The sequence below is a fragment of the Rhinoraja longicauda genome, chromosome 32 (assembly GCF_053455715.1).
Source record: "Rhinoraja longicauda isolate Sanriku21f chromosome 32, sRhiLon1.1, whole genome shotgun sequence".
NCBI lineage: Eukaryota > Metazoa > Chordata > Chondrichthyes > Rajiformes > Arhynchobatidae > Rhinoraja > Rhinoraja longicauda.
In genome coordinates this window covers 1,388,883-1,407,768 of record NC_135984.1, presented here as the reverse complement: position 1 = coordinate 1,407,768, position 18,886 = coordinate 1,388,883, and the positions used below count along the sequence as shown (strand labels likewise).

At 40.4% G+C, this 18,886-nt stretch overlaps 1 protein-coding gene across 1 annotated transcript; it reads left to right on the top strand.

The window, feature by feature from the left end:
• The first annotated feature begins 6,319 nt into the window (after window positions 1–6,319).
• Window positions 6,320–12,221, top strand: LOC144608624 (uncharacterized). The gene has a single exon (XM_078426596.1). The coding sequence runs from the start codon at window positions 6,320–6,322 to the stop codon at window positions 11,060–11,062; it is 4,743 nt and encodes a 1,580-aa protein (XP_078282722.1). The 3' UTR covers window positions 11,063–12,221.
• Window positions 12,222–18,886: the final 6,665 nt, after the last annotated feature.

The following is an 18,886-nucleotide window of genomic DNA, read 5'->3' as shown; positions in this document are numbered from 1 at the left end:
TTTTTGATTTTAAAGATATTCTTACCAAGAAACAGAGAAATGATTTAGATCTGGGCTTGATAATAGATCATCAATCAGGAACAAGGTCACAAAAATGACAAGTGCTAATGAAGTATATGTGGCCGTCAGGCTGAGACAAGCCTTGCATTCTTCCTACTTGCAACTTATTACCACAAGACAGGGAGTGTTTGCAAATGGCACAATGGTAATTGGTCCTTTCTCACTGAAGATAAAGATGGAAAGATCCACCATTGTTCAGGAATGGTGGAGTTTCCCCATGCTGACTGGGGAATTCCTGAGCATGTGCACTGTGGCAAGATTGGGTGCAGAAAGAGGAATTGGTTGCTGCCAACAGGAGGTTACTGTTTGCCTGAAATCTATCCAGGAGACATAATTGTTTGGTCACACTTCGCTGGGTTTTTTGCTCCTTAAAATATTTCCTATTCTGCTGCTTTATCCGTGGACTAGTTTCTCAAGCGTATACTTCCATCGTTCAGCAATGTACCCATTTCAGATAACTGGCTAATTGACCTTTGGCCATCATATCCACAACACCCATTCATTACATCTTGGTCGACATCATCTCCGCGATGACTCCTTTCAGCCTTGGTTCTGTCTGTTTCATCGTTTTTCTCCATGAATTGTTGGTTCAATAACGATGATAATTTTCATTTGCATCTGGACTTGAACTTTGAAGATTTGGGAATGATGCTATCAGATGGAAGGATGTGGAAATCACTAGTGAGCGCAGTATTGTCAGGTAAATAAAGCTTTTGTATTTGACATAATAGTAAAATTAGCCTCTCATCAACACCCTGATGGCTCAAAAAATTGTTTCCATCAGTTAGCTATGAGCACGGATGGGGACATTGCTAGCCACCAATTATTGTTCATCCTTGACACATCTGAAACAATGCCTAGTCCTGGCCACCCACAGTGACTCAGCACAGTCTGACAATCTTTTCTCCTTTTTCATCGCATTTCTATTTGTGTTAAAATAAAGTGTTTTTTTTCCAATTTCCTTCTATGATTTTCTCCTGTGTTTTGTTCACTATCATGTTCAGGAAACTAACCTTCAATTCTGGGAGACTGCCATACAATCCAGGGTGATTGGCCACACAACTGTTGCTGGAGATGGCCCTTTGCTTATTAAACTGGGGCACTTCCCTGTTGACCATCCGGGATGGAAGTCATTTATATCAACTATCTTTCCTGGTAAAAAAAATACTGAAATGCAGTTATACAGCATTTGTTTTATTTAATCATCACAAGATGTTTACAAGAGCACTGTCTGACTATAGGAACCGGTTTAGCCTATTTAGCTCCTCAACCTCATTCCACCCTGTCATGGCTGTTCTCTAATCTAACTCCATATGGGCTCATATGTCCCATATTCCTTAATACCTCTGTTTATCCAAATCTATCCAAAATGTTGCCATTCACTGCCTGATAAAGCTATCGACAAAATTGCTTCTGAAAGATTCGATCTGATTTTCAGACTAATGTAGCCTTCCCGAAGAGAGGTGCCCAAAACTGCTTACAGTACAGTACTCCAGGTGTGGCCGAAGAAGTGTTTTGCACAGGTGTAGCACAATATGTATTTTTGACCCCAGTCCACTAGTTATAAAAAGCAGCATCCCATAAAGCAATACTGATTATTTTCAGTATTGTCCACGACATTATATGGACCCCGAGGTATTTCAACTTCTATTTAATCACATCTCTCACCATTTAGAAAGCATTCCGTTCTTTCCAGGTGCAAAATGGATGGGCATATTTAATAGTATCCAAAATATGTAGGATGGAACTGCAGATGCTTGTTTAAATCGAAGATAGACACAAAATGCTGGACTACCTCAGCGGGACAGGCAGCATCTCTGGAGAGAAGGAATGGGTGACGTTTCAGGTCAAGACCCTTCTTCAGACATTGCCTATTCTCCCCACTCAGCCAATTTTCTAGCCACTGCAAAAAGTTCCCTTCAATTCAAAGAGCTTTGGTTAACAGTCTCTTCATCAAATGCCATACAGAGGTCCAAATGAATAACATCACTGCCCACTATTTAGTTATCTCTCTAAAAACACTTGAATTCAGTGAGCTTGAACTCTCATTTGCAAATTTATACTGGACCTCACGGATCTACACATTCACTCACTCTGCTAATATTCCCCACAATGGATGTTATGTAAATTTGTTGGTCATTTCCTGATTTTCATCATTCAGACATTTTAAAAAGTGGATCATTTTCCAGCTAATGAAACAGTTACTAAATTAAGGGAACTTTGGAAATTTATACAGCGACATACTTTAAAACACTAGGATTGGGAATATCTGGTTTGTCATACTTTGTTGACGTTATATTCATGGAAGGTTCCATTAGTTTGGACAAATGCAAATTTAACTATTTTATTCAAAAAGGGAGCCAGCAAACAGGAAACCAAAGGTCAATTAACTCAACATCTGTCTTGTGAAAATATCTGAAGCTATTATTATTGACATTAAAGTAGGGCATTTACATAAATTCAAAGTAATCTGACAAAGCACATGATTTTCTGAAAAATAAATCACTTTTCAACAATTTATTTGAGTTCTTTGAAAACATAACAGGCCATGGATAGAGGAGAACCAGTAGATGTATTGTGGGTAGATTTTTAGAAGGTATTTGATAAGATTGACATCAAAGGTGATTGTGGAGAATAAAAGATCATGGTGTAGGATTGAACAAATTAGTGTAGATAGACCATTTAATGACTAACAGGACTAACAGAAAACAGACAAGGCTCAAATGGGTCTTCCCTCGATTGGCAAGATGTAATGAGTGGTGTTCCACACACATTGGAGTTAGCACTTTAATTTTTTTATAATGTATGTCTTGGATGAAAATAACAAAGATAGTTGTTAAATTTGCTCAAGACACAAAGACAGGTAGCAAAGTACATTGTAATGTGGACCCACGAGGGCCACAAAGGAATGTTGATGGGTTATGTGTGAACAAAGATCTAGTATATGGAGCATATTGTGGGAAAATGTGAACTTATTTAATTATGCAGGAACAATATAAAGTAATATTATCTAAATGGTGAGAGAGTCCAGTGCCCAGAGATGCAGAGGGATCTGAGAGTTCTAATGCAGAATTCACACAAGGGTAAAATGCAGATGCAGAAAGTAACATGGAAAGCTGACAGAATATTATCAATTATTGCTATATGGAATTAGATATAAAAGTGGGGAGCTTATACTCCAGTCAAATAGGATGAGACTACATCTAGAGAACTGCGTATTGTATTGGTCTCCTTATTTAAGGGAGGATAATACTACATTGGAAGTAGTTTGGGAGTGGATTTGCTAGAATAATACCTGGAATGGAAGAGTTGTTGTGGGAGCATAGTCACCCTGAGCTTGTACCTGCTGTTGATTGCATATATTAAGGGACAAGAACGGGACGTGTTGGCCAGCGTGGGCAAGTTGGGCCAGTTTCCCCACTATATCACTCTATGACTCTAACTAATAGCAAACATAAAACATGTAGGAGAAGGGAAGCAGAAACATTGCAATAGAGGAAATGGTAGAAAAATTATTCCTTACTCGGAGTCTAGCTAATGAGAACTACTTTGGAGATAAGGGTGCCTGCTGAATTTATAATCACAGGACCACAAGAGACGGCATTTGAAGTCATGAAAGTAATTTTAAAAATAGCTGCAATAAAAATGAACGCAGAGTTGTATTGATTTGTTAACTTGAAGTTAACACTGTGAAATAAGTTGAATATTTAGGGGGAACACTGTCTTCTACTGCGAGGTTTTAGATCCTCTTAAAGCTCCTATGCTGAACTCATGTTTCAGAGCAAACAGAACCTGACCCTTGGCTCCGAGCCCTATTCACCCTCTCTGCATTGTAAATGCAGTGGCTGGTTGGATTTCAGAGCAAAAATAGGTGGGTGAGCAAGGTGTTGGCTACTCTTGAAATACTCTCATGGAGAGGTCAGTCCAGGAAGAAATCAGCATTAAACTTGACAAAAGCTCAGCCAATTCTAATTCCGCTAATATCGTCCAGGTCCCCTGTAATCGGAGAAGGAGCTCTCCAAACAAACTCTCACATTCCACATAGCTTATACTGATTAGGTTACCTCTGGTCCTTTTATGAAAGTGTTGTCTGATGGAAATTGCTGACAAGCCAAATACATTGCTATGGTAACCCAAATTTAGTCACAAGCACTAAAATCATCTTACACGCAAAATTGTACCTCATGCATGTATTTGCTTAAAAAATCTCCTGCGATGCAGTAACAAAGCATTATCCAAAAATGATTGTAGAATCTGCTATTTATCTTATTTTAATAAATACACAAAAAGGTTAAAATACATTTTCATGCATTGCAAAACCATGAATATTTAGATTGCAAGCTCATCAAGTGTTTATTATCCATTTTATATTCATGAAACACAATTCGTAACATTTGAATTCTCATAAGTCACTAGTGAACACCATTCCTTCATTAACAGTCACTTGTACACAGTGGTGTACAGTACACAATGGTGTACAAGTGAACACCCTTCTTTCTAGTCAACACCACACCTTTCCAATTTGGTTTCTCCTCACCTGAAGTCACAGCTCAAATGATGAATGGGTCTAGATGGGGAGTACTGGCTGAATAATTGATCATGAAGAAAAATGCAGCCAGTCTTGAACCTGCCAAATGTGCACATTCACGGTCAGTAGGAGTCACTTATCTGAAAGACCACTTCTAGCTGTTTGCTGGTAACCCAGTCTCGATCAGTCAACAGAGCGAATCAGTACAACCACGAGCCATATTTCGCATCGGCCATCACTCAGTGGAGATCTCTCTCACCTATGATTCAAGAGGCCGTGGGTTAATTGGTTTTCCAGATATCTAGGCTGAAAATCCCAGTCCAATGCAAAGAGAGCACTGCCTGTCAAGGTATTAACTTCCAAATGCAACGTTAAATTAAGGCCTTGTCTGCACTTTCAGTCCGACATACAAAAATTCCCACAGCTCCACTTTTTACAGTATGAAATGCACTGAATGGAAAATACTGAAGCACATTTAATAGTAATTTTCAAAGGGATTTGAATGTAAATTTGAATAGTATTAAATAAAAGACTTTTGGGAAAGTTGAGGACCCAATCTGGTGATTTTTCCTAATTTTCCACCATGATGGCACAACTACACTGGGCAAAAATGGCTGCTGCTGTAGTCGATATGTCTCTAGCACCAGCAGGTTTCTCCAGTGTCCTAATCAATTAACCCCATACAATAGAACTAAATGAAAAACATTCTTTTTTGTAGGAATGGTTGCTCATATTAGGTGAATCGAGGACCAGAGGACATAGGTTTAAGGTGAAGAGGAAAAGATTTAATAGGAATCTGAGGGGTAACTTTTTCACGCAGAGGGTGATGGTTGCATGGAACAAGCTGCCAGAGGAGGTAGTTGGGGCAGGGACTAACTATCCCATCATTTAAGAAACAGTTAGACAGGTACATGGATAGGGCAGGTTTGAAGGGGTATGGAACAAATGCGAGCAGGTGGGACTAGTGTAGCAGGGGCATGTTGCCAGTGTGGGCAAGTTGGGCCAAAAGGCCTGTTTCCAACCTGTATCACTCTATGACTTTATGACTCTAATTGGTGTTTGTACTTCACATTTTTGCATCATTGAAAAATACTTAATTGCCTACAAAAAGACCTTTACCACTGTTATGAAAAGGATGATTATAAATATATGGAGGATCTGAGAGAATTACATTGAAAAAAATATCAATTTAGAGGGTTCTCTCAAAAAGAATGTCTCTGTCAACTTAAGGCTGGCAACCCCAATACTATAGAAAATGTTAACACCTTGTATAATGCAGGAGAGGTGATAACCTTCAGAAGAGGTGGCAGAGATACCCAATATTTAACTCTGCATCCAAACTAACACCACAGGAACAAAACATTTTCAGGAATATTAAAAATAAAACACCCTTTGGTCCAAGCCACTGCTTATAATTTATGAACTGCAAACGCCAATCTAGAGATTGAAGGGATAGTCAGCAAATGCAATGAACCTGATCCATCATTAGAAGGGGGAGGGAGGGAGAGAGAGAGGGGGGAAAGAACGAGAGAGGCGGGGGGAGGGGGGTTGTTAGAGGGACGGGCACAACAACAACTGCAAGGACGAGGGAGAGCGACAGGTTCAGCTGTCAGCCACTGCCCAGAATAGTGCAGAGTGAGCAAGGGGAGCAAGCTAGACAGCTTTGCAGAGCAGAAGCGCGAAGGGACAGTGAATGCGCCCAGGGCCACGGACTGAACACAAACTGGGGAGATGTTCCAGATTGAGAAGGACTTTGGGGACCATTTCTCCAAGGACCCTCGCGGAAGTGTTGCAAGCGCCTACGCTGATTATGTGAGCGACACGGCCAGTTTGGTGAGTGAATTAGATGAAACGGACTACGAGGTGCGAAAGCTGACTGCTTTATCTTTCCGGAGCCTGGCCTGTCCCCACAACAATTACATCGAGCTTTCCAGCTCCAGGGCGTCCACAGAGTGGTCCCTGTCGCTGTCTGAGGACAGCAGCGCCACTAATAAGTGGTCCACCTACGCCGAGCTGAGTGAGGCTAACTTGGCCGAAAGTCACCAGCACCCCGGCACCCCCATCCGCGCTGCAAGCGCAAAGTGCGAGGAGAGTAGGGAGGAGAGAGGCGGCCCTTCCATCGGGGGAGGGCAGGTTGAGTGTGTCGATGTGGCCGTGGAGACACAGGAGGGCCGGACCGTCCCCAAGAGGGAGATCCAATTTAAGAAGAGGGAGAGAAGCGAGCTGACCTTCTTCAGGTCCAGCGATGCCAATGGCGGGCAGGATGGCACTCGGTGTGGGGAGGTGGCACCGAGGGACGAGGAGAGCGGTGTTTGCAGAGAGGATGCGGGTCCGGAGGTGAAGGAAGGGGGCTGCGAGAGGCCGCTGCAGAGGATGGAGTCGACGGAGGAGTGTTCCAAAAAAGCCAAGCTCGCATCCTGCCACATCTCCAATGTCATCTCCAAGAAGATGCAGTTTGAGCAAGAACTGAAGATGGAACGCGGCGCGGTCCAGGAACCCCTGTCGTCCGTGCCCTCCACACCCTCCTCCGTCAACCTGAAGGAGTTCGAGTTCCCCGTCAACGCCGAATGCAAGCGGCGTGATTCCAGCGCAAAGCCGGAGAGTGATGTTACGGGGGAGGATGTGCCGGCGCTATTAAGGAGGAGAAGCAGCGAGGTGAATGGCGACAGTGCAGATGGCAAGAGGGGCGTGCTCCGGCAGGACAGCTGCGGCTCCCTCATGGGTGAAGGTATCTCCATGGATGGGCAGAGCAACCACCACATCCTCGACCACTGGAAGGAAAACAGTGCGGACGCCCCGAGAGGAGTCAGGTCAGGGAGGGGCATGGGGTTGGGCGGAAATAAATCCCAGGCCACGCTCGGCGATTTGGCCAACAATCAGTGTGAAACCCCAAGCGTCCGAGGCGCCTCAGATAATGTGGACTGTACCCAACCTGCTGCCAGAGAGAGATTGCAGGCTGGCAGTTTGGTGGAAAGCAAGCTGGCAGGTTGCGAGGACAAAGCCATTTGTAAGCAGTCAGGTAGTAACTTGGAAAGAAGGAATGCCTCCAGGAGCATCACAATGCCACAGCCTTTAGGGAAGACATCTGCTTCTGGTGCCAAACACCAGCATCAAGTAGATCCCTTTGGAACAGTTGAACAGTTGGCTCCACACATTGGCTCTCGGAGTAAGGTCATTGCCCTTGACCCCAAGTATCAGACTCTTCCTGCTTCGTTTAAGTTTGAAACGGATGGCTGCAGGATCCAAGAGTTACAGTTTAAAAGAAGAGAATCTATAATAGAGAAAAATAAAGGTCCAATCCACCAGGTGCGGGATGTGCGTAAGCTTGTCAAGAATACCTATGGTGCCTTAAGATTCAATGCCAATGAAGCAAAAGCTTTTGGATCTGCACAGGTTCTTCAGCCCAATGGCTCACGCATGCCCAGGGCATCTGATCAAAGCATTGCAGCAATGGAAGGTTCCCCCATACTGCCAGTCTACATCCAGGGCAAGGCAACTAGTTGGAGAGTCAACAGCAATGTATCAGTCGACAAAAAGTATTGGACCTATGCTGGGAGCACAGACACCTCCAGGACATACTCTGATGATATCAAGTTATTGATTCCGTTCAATACAAACAAAAGCACAATTGATCACCCACAAAAGGCAAGAACTGAAACTCAAAGTGGTAAAAAAGATGGGAAGAAAGAGTGTGGAGTGCCAACTGAAATGAAGAACTACAAAAAGAAAATGATGAACGATGATGAATCACAAATTTCATTTGCTTCTAGAATGGAAGATACCAAGGTGCCTCCAAAAAAAGATAATACTTCACAGGATAAAATAAGGCATTCTGCTCGAGTAGAGAACCAGAATTCATCTTTATCAATGTCTAATGCATACACAGAAGATAAGAATGTCGAATCCGTTGGGGCTAATCAAAACGTAGCAGAGAAGTTCAGGAAGGATTTTGTAGAGCCTGCTCCAAGGAGGAACGACAGCAAAGTGCCAACCAATAGAGTTGGTTGTAAAAGAGAAGATTCAGTAAAACTGAACAGTGAAAAGAAACATACTGGAAATATATCTTCACTCCATGAGGATCAAAATTCAGTACATGGAAAAGCTGATTCTAAAAGTGAAATTCAGAACAGATCAGAACAAACAAATAAACTCCAGAAGATTACAATTTCAAAGAATAATGATACCAAAATAGTGGGGATTAATGAGCCTAAAAGTGTGGAAAACCAGAATATACATTTGAATACTTCAACTCATAACATAAATGATACAAAGTTATCAGCAGGTAAAGATATATTGGAGAAACTCCATTCCAAATTGGATCTTCAGAAGACATCCTCAAGGATGTCTTCATTAAACAGTGAGAAGACTCAAGAGTTAACTGGGAAAGGACAACTCAACAAGGAAAGCCAAGCCAGAAACCTGGGAAATAAAAATAACAGTTCTGAATATTCCGTTTTTAAGACTGAAAAAATTAAAGGAAAGGATGAATGTGGAACAGAAGGTCAAGTCAAGGTAGAACAGAAGAGAAAATCCTCTGGGAGCTCGATGCTTAACACATCCGTAGGAAAAGAGGAGAATATAAAGACTGTTCAGTATGGTCTGGAAAGTAAGAGTGCATTGATGAGTAAGTCACTCTCCCAAACTGCAGAAGTCACAAAGTTGCCTAGGAGAGTAGAGTCTAAAAATGAGACACAAGCTGGACAGAAAAGGGAAAAAAGTGTTTCAAATAATTCCACATCAAAGAGCGACGTAATAGATGAAACATTTGGGAAATATGAAACTGTCAAAGATATACAAGTGCGACTGGAGAATCAGTGTAAAGTTCAAGGAAAGTCAAATGAAGAAAGGGTTGGGAAAACGAAAGCTGCTGGTGAAAGTCAGGCTGGGCAGGATCATCAGAGAAGACTCCCGGGTTACTGCACCGAAACTAGTGAAAGCAAGAGTGAGTCTAAGAAGGAAAACAAGTGTGATTCTGAGGAACAAGTAAAAAATGTTGAACAAGCACAAACAGTGGAAAAAAGTGGACCGAAAATGCTAAAAGAGCCAATAAAGGATAGTTATGTTTTATCATTGATTTTAGAAGAAGAAAGCAAGAATAACTCCGAGTCATCTGATGATGACATTAGAAATAAACATTCATCTATGAAGAATCAGGCCTTAAATAGCATTACTGCACAAGCTTCTCAACCATCTCCGATAGGTGTCAAAGATAAACAAAGTACACTTACCGTGAAGGCCACAAATCACCACCAGACCACACAGAGCACAGCAAAGACATCAACTTACAAACCTGAAAGCAATGTTAATAAGAAAAGCACATCAGTTTTTGCCACTAATCTTCCTGTTTCAACTTTAGTGGAATACCAAGATATAGCTTCACAAATCCTTCCAAGTTCAGCAGAATTGAAGGCGAAGACACTTCCTCCAATAAATTCTGTCACCAGACTATTTGGCCTGGATCAGAAGCAGAATTCCTGCTCAGGTAAGGTGCAATCGGCTAGAGCAGAAGGCACACAAGAACATGGATCAACATCCTTGGAAAGTGTAAATTACCTTGCTATTCCTAACAACGAACGAAGGTCACAGGTGCCAAATTTGGGACAAACAACCACTTCCCCTCATTCTACCGCCATTAAACCATTGCCCTATTTTCAACATCAGCGCAGCTTGGAGATAACTGAACCTACAAAACAGGAAAAGCAGTCACTTTCTCATCCTCAGGAGCCACAGGCTTCTCAGCAGAATCCATGCTATGGCTCCTCAAAACAAGGTCAGCCTCAATTGTCCTCTTGTTTTCTAGGGACAAAGCCATCAAGCTTCGTGGAGACAGCTTGTGATGTACCCCAGTCTCAAGAAACAGATAATCCTTGCATCTCTTCTTTTCAGTACCCTCAGACTCAGAAAAAGATGCTTGTGGATCCAGAGACTGGAAACTATTACTATGTGGATGCTCCAGTTCAACCTTCACGCAGAATGTTATTGGACCCAGTAACAGGACAATATGTGGAAGTTGTAATGTCTCAGCAACCTTTCGGTGGTGTGTATCAAGTGCCTTTCTCTCCTTACCTTTTACATCCAGGAGTTATGGGTCCATCTTATTTACCCAATATGCCATATCCTGGGGTATTTGTTGGTCCTCCTGTGTCTTCTCAGAGATCTCTGGAGATGCAAAGCCAACCACAGTCTCAACAAGGCACTGCACAAGATAAAGCAGATATGCACCATCATGAACACCCCCTCCATAGGAGCTTCTCCTCTGAGTCTGCACAGATGGAGACTTTGTATTATATACCGACAGGTATGCCATTATATCCAAACCCAAGTCAACCTGCTCTGCAGCAAGTAGCCATGCAAGCCAAACCTAATGTTGATGTCAAAGACAATAAAGCTATAGGTTATTGGCCAATCCAACATACTTATGACGTGAGCAATTATCTGCCCCACGGAAGGCCAAGCAGCTTTGTAGTGGAATAAGCAGAAAACACGGTATATCTGATGAGAGGCTACGGTGTGGCAAGAAGAACCTGCAAATGAGCAAGGATCAAACATTGGCTGCAGATTCAACCACATTGCCACGGAATGAACAACTGGCAAGCACTGTACACCATACAAGTATTTTCCACCAGGCATCTCAACATTATCACTCCAGGGCCATAAGGTTTTGTTCATGGCTTTATTCAGATGATGCCGGGAAGCATTTACTGTGCCCTAGTTCGTGGAAGGAGTTTGGTTCAATACAAGACCAAAGAATCGAGGAGAATTGATTGAGTATCGCCTCAGCCTTCTTTTCAGCTACTGAAGTATGTGAGCAATTCATACATGGCTACAATGGGTTCGCTGACTTTGGTCCCTGCAGTTTGAGTGAAAAGAAATAACATCAAAGATGTTTAGTTACTGTTGCTTAAAGCCACCATAAATGTAATGTTTTATTGTCATAAAACAATCAGTAAAAGGCCAAAGTTATGTGAGGACAGTGCTCTGGACCCACTGTATATTTCCTGTGAGTTCCACAAATACTATCTAAGCAACTATTTATATAAACACTGACATGAATATTTCTATGATTTTAAAATAATGTTCATATGGGCATAGTGCATGTGGTAAAATTGTCGGCAAACCTGATTGTGAGTCCACAGTTAACTGCAATCTAGGCGGTTCAAGCAAAGAAATACTCTGTAAAGTTTTATTTCATTCTACGTGTCACACTTTTGAGGAATTTGCAATCGGCCATCGATATATCGTTGTGCAATCTGAAATAGAATTTATCATTAAGCTTATAAAGATGAGCTATATTATTAATTTAACAAATATCAACAACTTTTCTTACCTTTTGACACAAAAAAAACACCTTAAATGAATTCAGAGACCTGTCAACAGAAATGTTTTTTTATTGGGGGGTGATTCTTGAACCCTATATATTAATTGAGTCCGCTTCAAAGTTGAATTAGACTACATTTCATGTAGGCATTGCTGGAATAATACAGATTGAGCACTTAGCATTAACTAAGGCTGCTAATGTTGGGGATATATTTTCTACCAATGCCGTGACTGATGGTGATCTCCATTTAGGTGTGCGTTAAAAAAATTACGCTGCTCAGTTTAATTTGTACTTGCATTTATATATCAGCTCTAAACATATTAACATAATAAATCTCCCTTGAAGTATAGTAACTGTTGAGCATGCGTTGGAAACATGTTATTCAGTGTACATACCAAGGCGGTAAAATAGATCCATTAAGATTTCTCTAATTTTCTAAAAGATAAAAATGTGATTTACAAATGTGGTATGAGGAGAAAGGAGAAAAGAGTTGTTCAGTAAGAAAGGAGTCCGTGAAACTAATGGCCATAGAAATATATTTTCTAATATATGCCACACCATTTTTTCGGTTTAAGGGATGTACACAAATCCACTATGATATCAGTATAAATGCTCCTATATCATACTTGGACTCAAATGTAAACAAAACATGGATTTTTCTTTCCAGAAACCTGTCCTAAAATACAAGATTACCTATACACCAGTGCAGTCATTACATTAATGACACTTGCCAACATTAGAACTTTCCTGAATGAGCTCCTTTCTTTCCTGATATGCTCAGGTTTATGCGAGCGTGTATTCACTAGGGAATGCCTTAGGCTTACCTTTGCAGCTAAGAGAGCAAAGTTATTATTTTGGTCTAGAATTGAACTCTGGTCGAAGGTATGTGAGTATTACCCATCTCTTACTTCAGCATCATCTTTAATTGTATTTACTCAAGAACAAGCTCATAAGGTTTGTTCAACTGTAAAATTTGGTTGAACACAACTCTTATCTGGGTACTACTTTCACCACCCGTTTTAGCTGCTGACTTAGATCAATCGCAGGGGTGTGATCCAGCAAAGTCCAACTGGACTCTGCAAACCACACCTCTGAATGTGCCAAGTCTGTCTTTTGTGATTTGAGGATCATTTGCAATTTTCAAACAGCAGGTGCTCTTTTGAATGTGATGGATTACCATTTTTGAATTGTTGCAAATTAAGAACTAATCAGAGGGCAATTAAGTGCCACCTACATTGGTGCAGGATTGGAGTCAAATATAAATCTGAAGAGTTAGGGAGCATGAATGAAAAAGCTGAGTTTTTACAGTAATCTAACAATTTTGTGGTTCTTTTTAAACCAATATTAGTTTTCTATTTAAAACTTAAATTCGAATTAAGATTCTCAAAATACCCAAATTGGGCTTGTGCTCAGCTTCTGGGTTGTTAGATCAAGCCATTGACTAGTCCATTAATAGAACATTGTAATTACCTCTCAAATTTGCCTGTTATTATCTTGTTGACACTACCGATGAAACCATCATCCCTGTTTTTTCACTTTTCAAAGCTTCATTTTTTCCCTCCACCTTACTTCTCCATAGCGAATGGATTTAAAACTCGACATCAAAGACCTACAGCTACTTACTCCGATTGTCTTGCTGTACCCAATGTGCTAATTGCAAAAGCCTTGTTCTCCTATTTCCTGCATGCAGTCTGTAATTCTAATGTGCTAATATTGTGGAGGAATGTTGAGCATTATGTTATAGAGAAACAATAGTAGTTAACATCCACATTCCTCAAAGGGACTTACACTATCTCTTTGATCCCATAGTTAATTTTCCATTCACTGGAAACTGGGAAATTCCCTCTGTCGAGCTGTAAGGTGTCACAGCTAACAAAAAAGGAAGGTTTTAAAAGAGGATTAAAAAATAAAAAAAATCATATTGATCATTAAATCATTTAATCTGACAGTACCGAAGAAAGCTATTAAAGGAACTGTAATCCATTTGATCTATCCAGATAAATTATTCCAGGCAAATACTTGAAAAACTATTTCAAATCCTTGTTTCCATCATTAGTTATTGCAGTGCTTTTCAGATCAGGTTAGGTCCCTTGGTATTTTCCTTTGCATTATCTCTGAAAATCTTTTGCTACTTGTTAAAAATCTGTATAAAGGAGAATGAATCCAACAGGAAAGCTTCAAGGCAAGAAAACTAAGCTGTTAATGTTGAGTTGACTAACTGGATTGTAGCATCCAGAGGTATTAGTCACTGTGCAAATAACATACTATCATGGCAGTGTTGAATCCATTCATTACAAATGTATCAGTTCATAACAGCAACTCAGCTAATTGCAGCATTAGATGTAACAAAGGATGAGTGATTGATGTCCTCTCTTAAATAAGTGTGGATATGTTCACTGCCTGCCAGGATACTAAACTATGAAGACAAGAAGGATACAACCATCAGTGGTGATCTGCATTGTATGAACCAGATCATCAGGATGACAGGAGCTGTCTCTATCAATTGACCTAACGGCTAAAAAGTAGTGTGAAAATGATTCACAGACTCCACTCACAAGCATCACCCTCACTTTGGCCGAGGCAAATTAATTTGGCATTGTCTTAAATGTTTTTCGTTTTTATTACATGGAATGCATTGCCTGAAGCAATAGCATAAGTAGAAACAACATTAACTTTTAAAAGTAAATTCAAAATATTCTATGTAGGGGAATTATGACAATCTGTGAGGGATGGGAATCATTGCACAGCTCTTTCAGGGAGCTGGCAATGCACAGTACATTGGGCAAAATGCCACCCGATATGCTGTGAGTTCATGACTCCCACTGGTAACATTTATATGAACAAGACAACATAGGAACAAAAAGGGACTATGATGGCCACTGTGTCAAACCTAATGGTTTGGGCTTAAATTAAAATAGTCAAGGAGAGCTAGACCTTGTTAGGAGCAAGCATTTTTGAGAAAAGTGAAGAAAGTAGTACATGAAAGTGATTAACAATTGTATGCAAATAGAGGCCTAATATGACAGTGAAACATTATAAAATGGGAGTTAATACTAGTTTTATTTATGCATTAAGTTTTAGGTTTTATATCTTGTGATGTTTATATGTGCAATGCAATATTGTACTAATGGCCATGGTTTCTAAGCTTCAAAATCCCACAATTATAACTATTAATAACCCTCAAAATTCTTATTGTAAAACTGCTGCTACGGTGGAGTAAGATCTATTTTCAACAAATTTAATGTCTGCTCTTCAGAAGCTCCTATGGGGCTTATCAGAAATGCTCCTATGTGTAAATCAGTACCCTTTAAAACATAAATAAATGCCCAAGGTAAAAAGAGCCCCGAGAGGTTTCTGGTCTTTGGGACAATATTCATGTAACCTTTTATAAAACAACAGAGGGGAGCTCAAGACAATTTCTTTTGCTCGTTCTATTCTGGCCTTCCCAGCAAAAGTCAGAAACTCTGCACGAGGTAAAACAGACAGCTAATAGCCCCTGAACCACCCCAGTTATTACTGATGTCTAGCATAAAAATGCCTTTTTTATGTTAAGATTAGTCTTCAATGAAAATGATCTTGATCCTAAATTCATTGCGATAATTTTCAGAATCAGGCTATTGAGCAGTGTTGCTCTCAAACCCGAGTTAAAATATTGTGGATTAAAGGCCTGCTCCAGAAACACGAGCACAACATTTAGGCTAACATTCTCAAGAACATAGCTGCAGGAAGATACCCTGAAGGAGGTACTTCTTTTTAGATCAGCTGTTAAATTGAAACCCAGTCTGTCCTGTACATTTGGTGTGAAAGGTCAGATGATGCTATTTGAAGAACAGGGGAATTTTCTCCAATGCCTTGTTCAACTCTTATTCCTCATTCAGCACCTACAACAGATTATCTAGTCATTCACTTTATTGCAGTTTGTTACTCCCTTACCGTGTACAAATTGGCCATTTTTCCTACATTATAACAGTGACTATACTTCAAATGTAGTTTATTGGTTGTCAAGTAATTTAGAATGCCCCAAGATCACGAAAGACACTATATAACTTCTTCAAAGCCTGAAAGGGATATAGTGTTTTATAGTGACTTTAGTGTAAGAAATGATTTGTGGAATCATATATCTTTTGTTACTTTTTAAAGTTACAATCACGCCTTTTGAGAATGCAAATACTATTTAGTTCTGCTTACGTTTTGTACCAGATTAAGACATGTTATGGTATCTGATATGCTATCACACTTGTATTCCACAGGTTTGTCTTGTATGAAAATGATTGCATCTTATGATGAATAACAAATAAAGACCTCCTGAGAGAATTTTATTGTAAATATGTAAATAGCAATACACACTTTGCTGAAGGGATTCTAAACAAAAAATGTGAAATCCTCAGTTATATTCCTTTGTTGTTCAACAGAGGACCAAAATTGAAGCAACTACCATTTTGAAACGCGCTTAGTATTATTTGATCATAAATTCTTAACTAGGCAACATGTGGCTGAGGAAATGTACACTTTATGACAATGCAACAGTAAACCCAGAGTTATGAATGTACTAACAAACAATAGTGTTTAGGCTGATTGAGCCACATGAGCCTCCAACCAATTGAGCACATTTACCCAAACTGGGAATATCCTTCTATTTCTTTCTCACCTTGCTAATTTGTATCCCCCTAACTATATCAATTAGCATTTGCCTAGCCTTGTTTATTTACTCCACCCATCTGCTAATTACTCACCCCTCACCTGTATCCTCTTAACACTTTCCAGGCTTTGCCCCACACCCACCTCTCTTTTCCAGCATTCTTCCCCCTACTTCAAGAAGGGACCTGACCCAAAAAATCATTGGCCATTCCCTCCACGGATGCTACCTGACCTGTCGAGTTCTACTAGCACTTCATTTTTTTACATCCATTGCACATTATTCTGTTGGCACTGCACCTTGATAAACTCAGGGTAACAACTTTGCTTTCCCTGCAATACTAAAGAGTTTGCTTTAACAAATTATAAATAATTAATAGACATTTCTCAATTCAACAAAAAATACTCAGAAATTGGTTAGAAATTCTAACATGAGGAATAGGTTTGGTTTAGTTTGAGATACATCGTGGAAACAGGCCCTTCGGCCCACCAGGTCCGTGCCGACCTGTGATCCCCGCACATTAACACTATCCTACACCCACTTGGGACAATTTTTACATTATACACCAGTCAATTAACGTACATACCTGTACGTCTTTGGAGTGCGGGAGGAAACCGAAGATATCGGAGAAAACCCACGCAGGTCACGGGGAGAACATACAAACTCTGTACAGACAGCACCCGTAGTCAGGATCCAACCCGGGTCTCCGGCGCTGCATTCGCTGTAAGGCAGAAACTCTACCGCTGCGCTCTTGGTTACATTCTTGGTGGCACAGCAGCAGTAGAGTTGAGACAAATAACATAACTGCAATCAAGGCACAAAGAGCTAAACTGAAGAGGGAAGGAATGGGATTTATTGCTCTGTTTGATAAAGAATAAGCAGAGGATCAGGTGAATCATGAACACCCGGTCAGACTGTTGTGCTGGTTGACAATATAAACACAGAAAAAATACAGCGTTTCCAAAAATTGGCCTTAGATAAACTATTAGACAATGGGTTCAATAGTAACTTTAGAGATACGCCATGGAAACAGACCCTTCGAACCGCCGAATCCACGACGACTATTGATAACTCATTCACATTAGTTCCATGTTATCTCACTTTCATATCCACTCCCGATGCAGTGGCAATTTTACAGAGGCCAATTAATCTACAAACCTGTACATCTTTGGGATATTGGGGAGTATCCAGAGGAAACAGGAGTATCTGGAGGAAACCCATGCGGTCATAGGGAGAACGTGCAAACTCCACATATACACAGCACCTGAGGTCGGGGTTGAATCCGGGTCTCTGGCACTGAGGCAGCAGCTCTACCAGCTGCCCCACCCTGTAGCTGTAAAATTACCGCACCAGGCAACATCCCAGTGAATCTGCAGATTATGTCAATCAATCAAAATTCTTTGTCTTTATACCCATGTGGTTTATTTTAAATCTCAGTTGACATTCAGCAATGGCTCAATAGAAGCTCTCATCTTAGTTAGATAAGCAAGTGTTTGACTTCCAGAGAGTTAAACGGCGGAAGTGGATAACATAGAACTGGTGTGAATGAGTGATCAATAGTCGATGTGAACTCAATGGACCAAAGGGACTGTTTTCATGCTGTATCTTTCAATCTATTCAATTTAAGCATAAAGTCTAGGCTGGTGCATTGGTGTAACATTGACAAACTGCTGCATGTTCAAAGAATTGCAAAATGTTACCTTTAAAATTAGCATTCCAACATCTCCTGACTGGGTAGCGAGATATGTTTAGAATGACAAGCGCTACAGGTGTACAGCTGGGGTAGAAGATACAATATGCTGCAATTAAAGTGTCTTGACCACATGCAAAATAAAAAGGTCAAGAAGTTCTACAGTTCTTTAAAAAATTGATGTTAAATGTGTGTCTGCGTCTGTAGAGAATACTTGCCTTACACAGCACAGAAGCAGTTACTGGACTAACTAATCCACATGAGCCTCAAACCGCCTTGCCATGTTTAACCAAAGCACAATACCCTTCCGTTCTTTCCCCCTAAATATTTCAATGGTTTTCACCTCAACTATTCCCAATAGAAGCAAGTTCTTAATTCTAATTACATTCTTAATATGAAGATATTTTTCCTAATTTCTCATTGGTTTGTATTATCATAAAACCAGTTTTAGAATTCCCTCCAAAATATTGAAAACACCTCACATGAAGGAAACATTTGCTCTATCAAATTCTTTCATAATTATAAATGACCTCTGTTCACCCTTCAGTCTTGTCTTATCTAGAGAACAGAATCACAATCTTGCCTGTTCTGGTATCATCCCTTGTAAATCACTACAGAGCTGTTCTGCTGCTGGTTTGGGTTGCAAGCTGAACC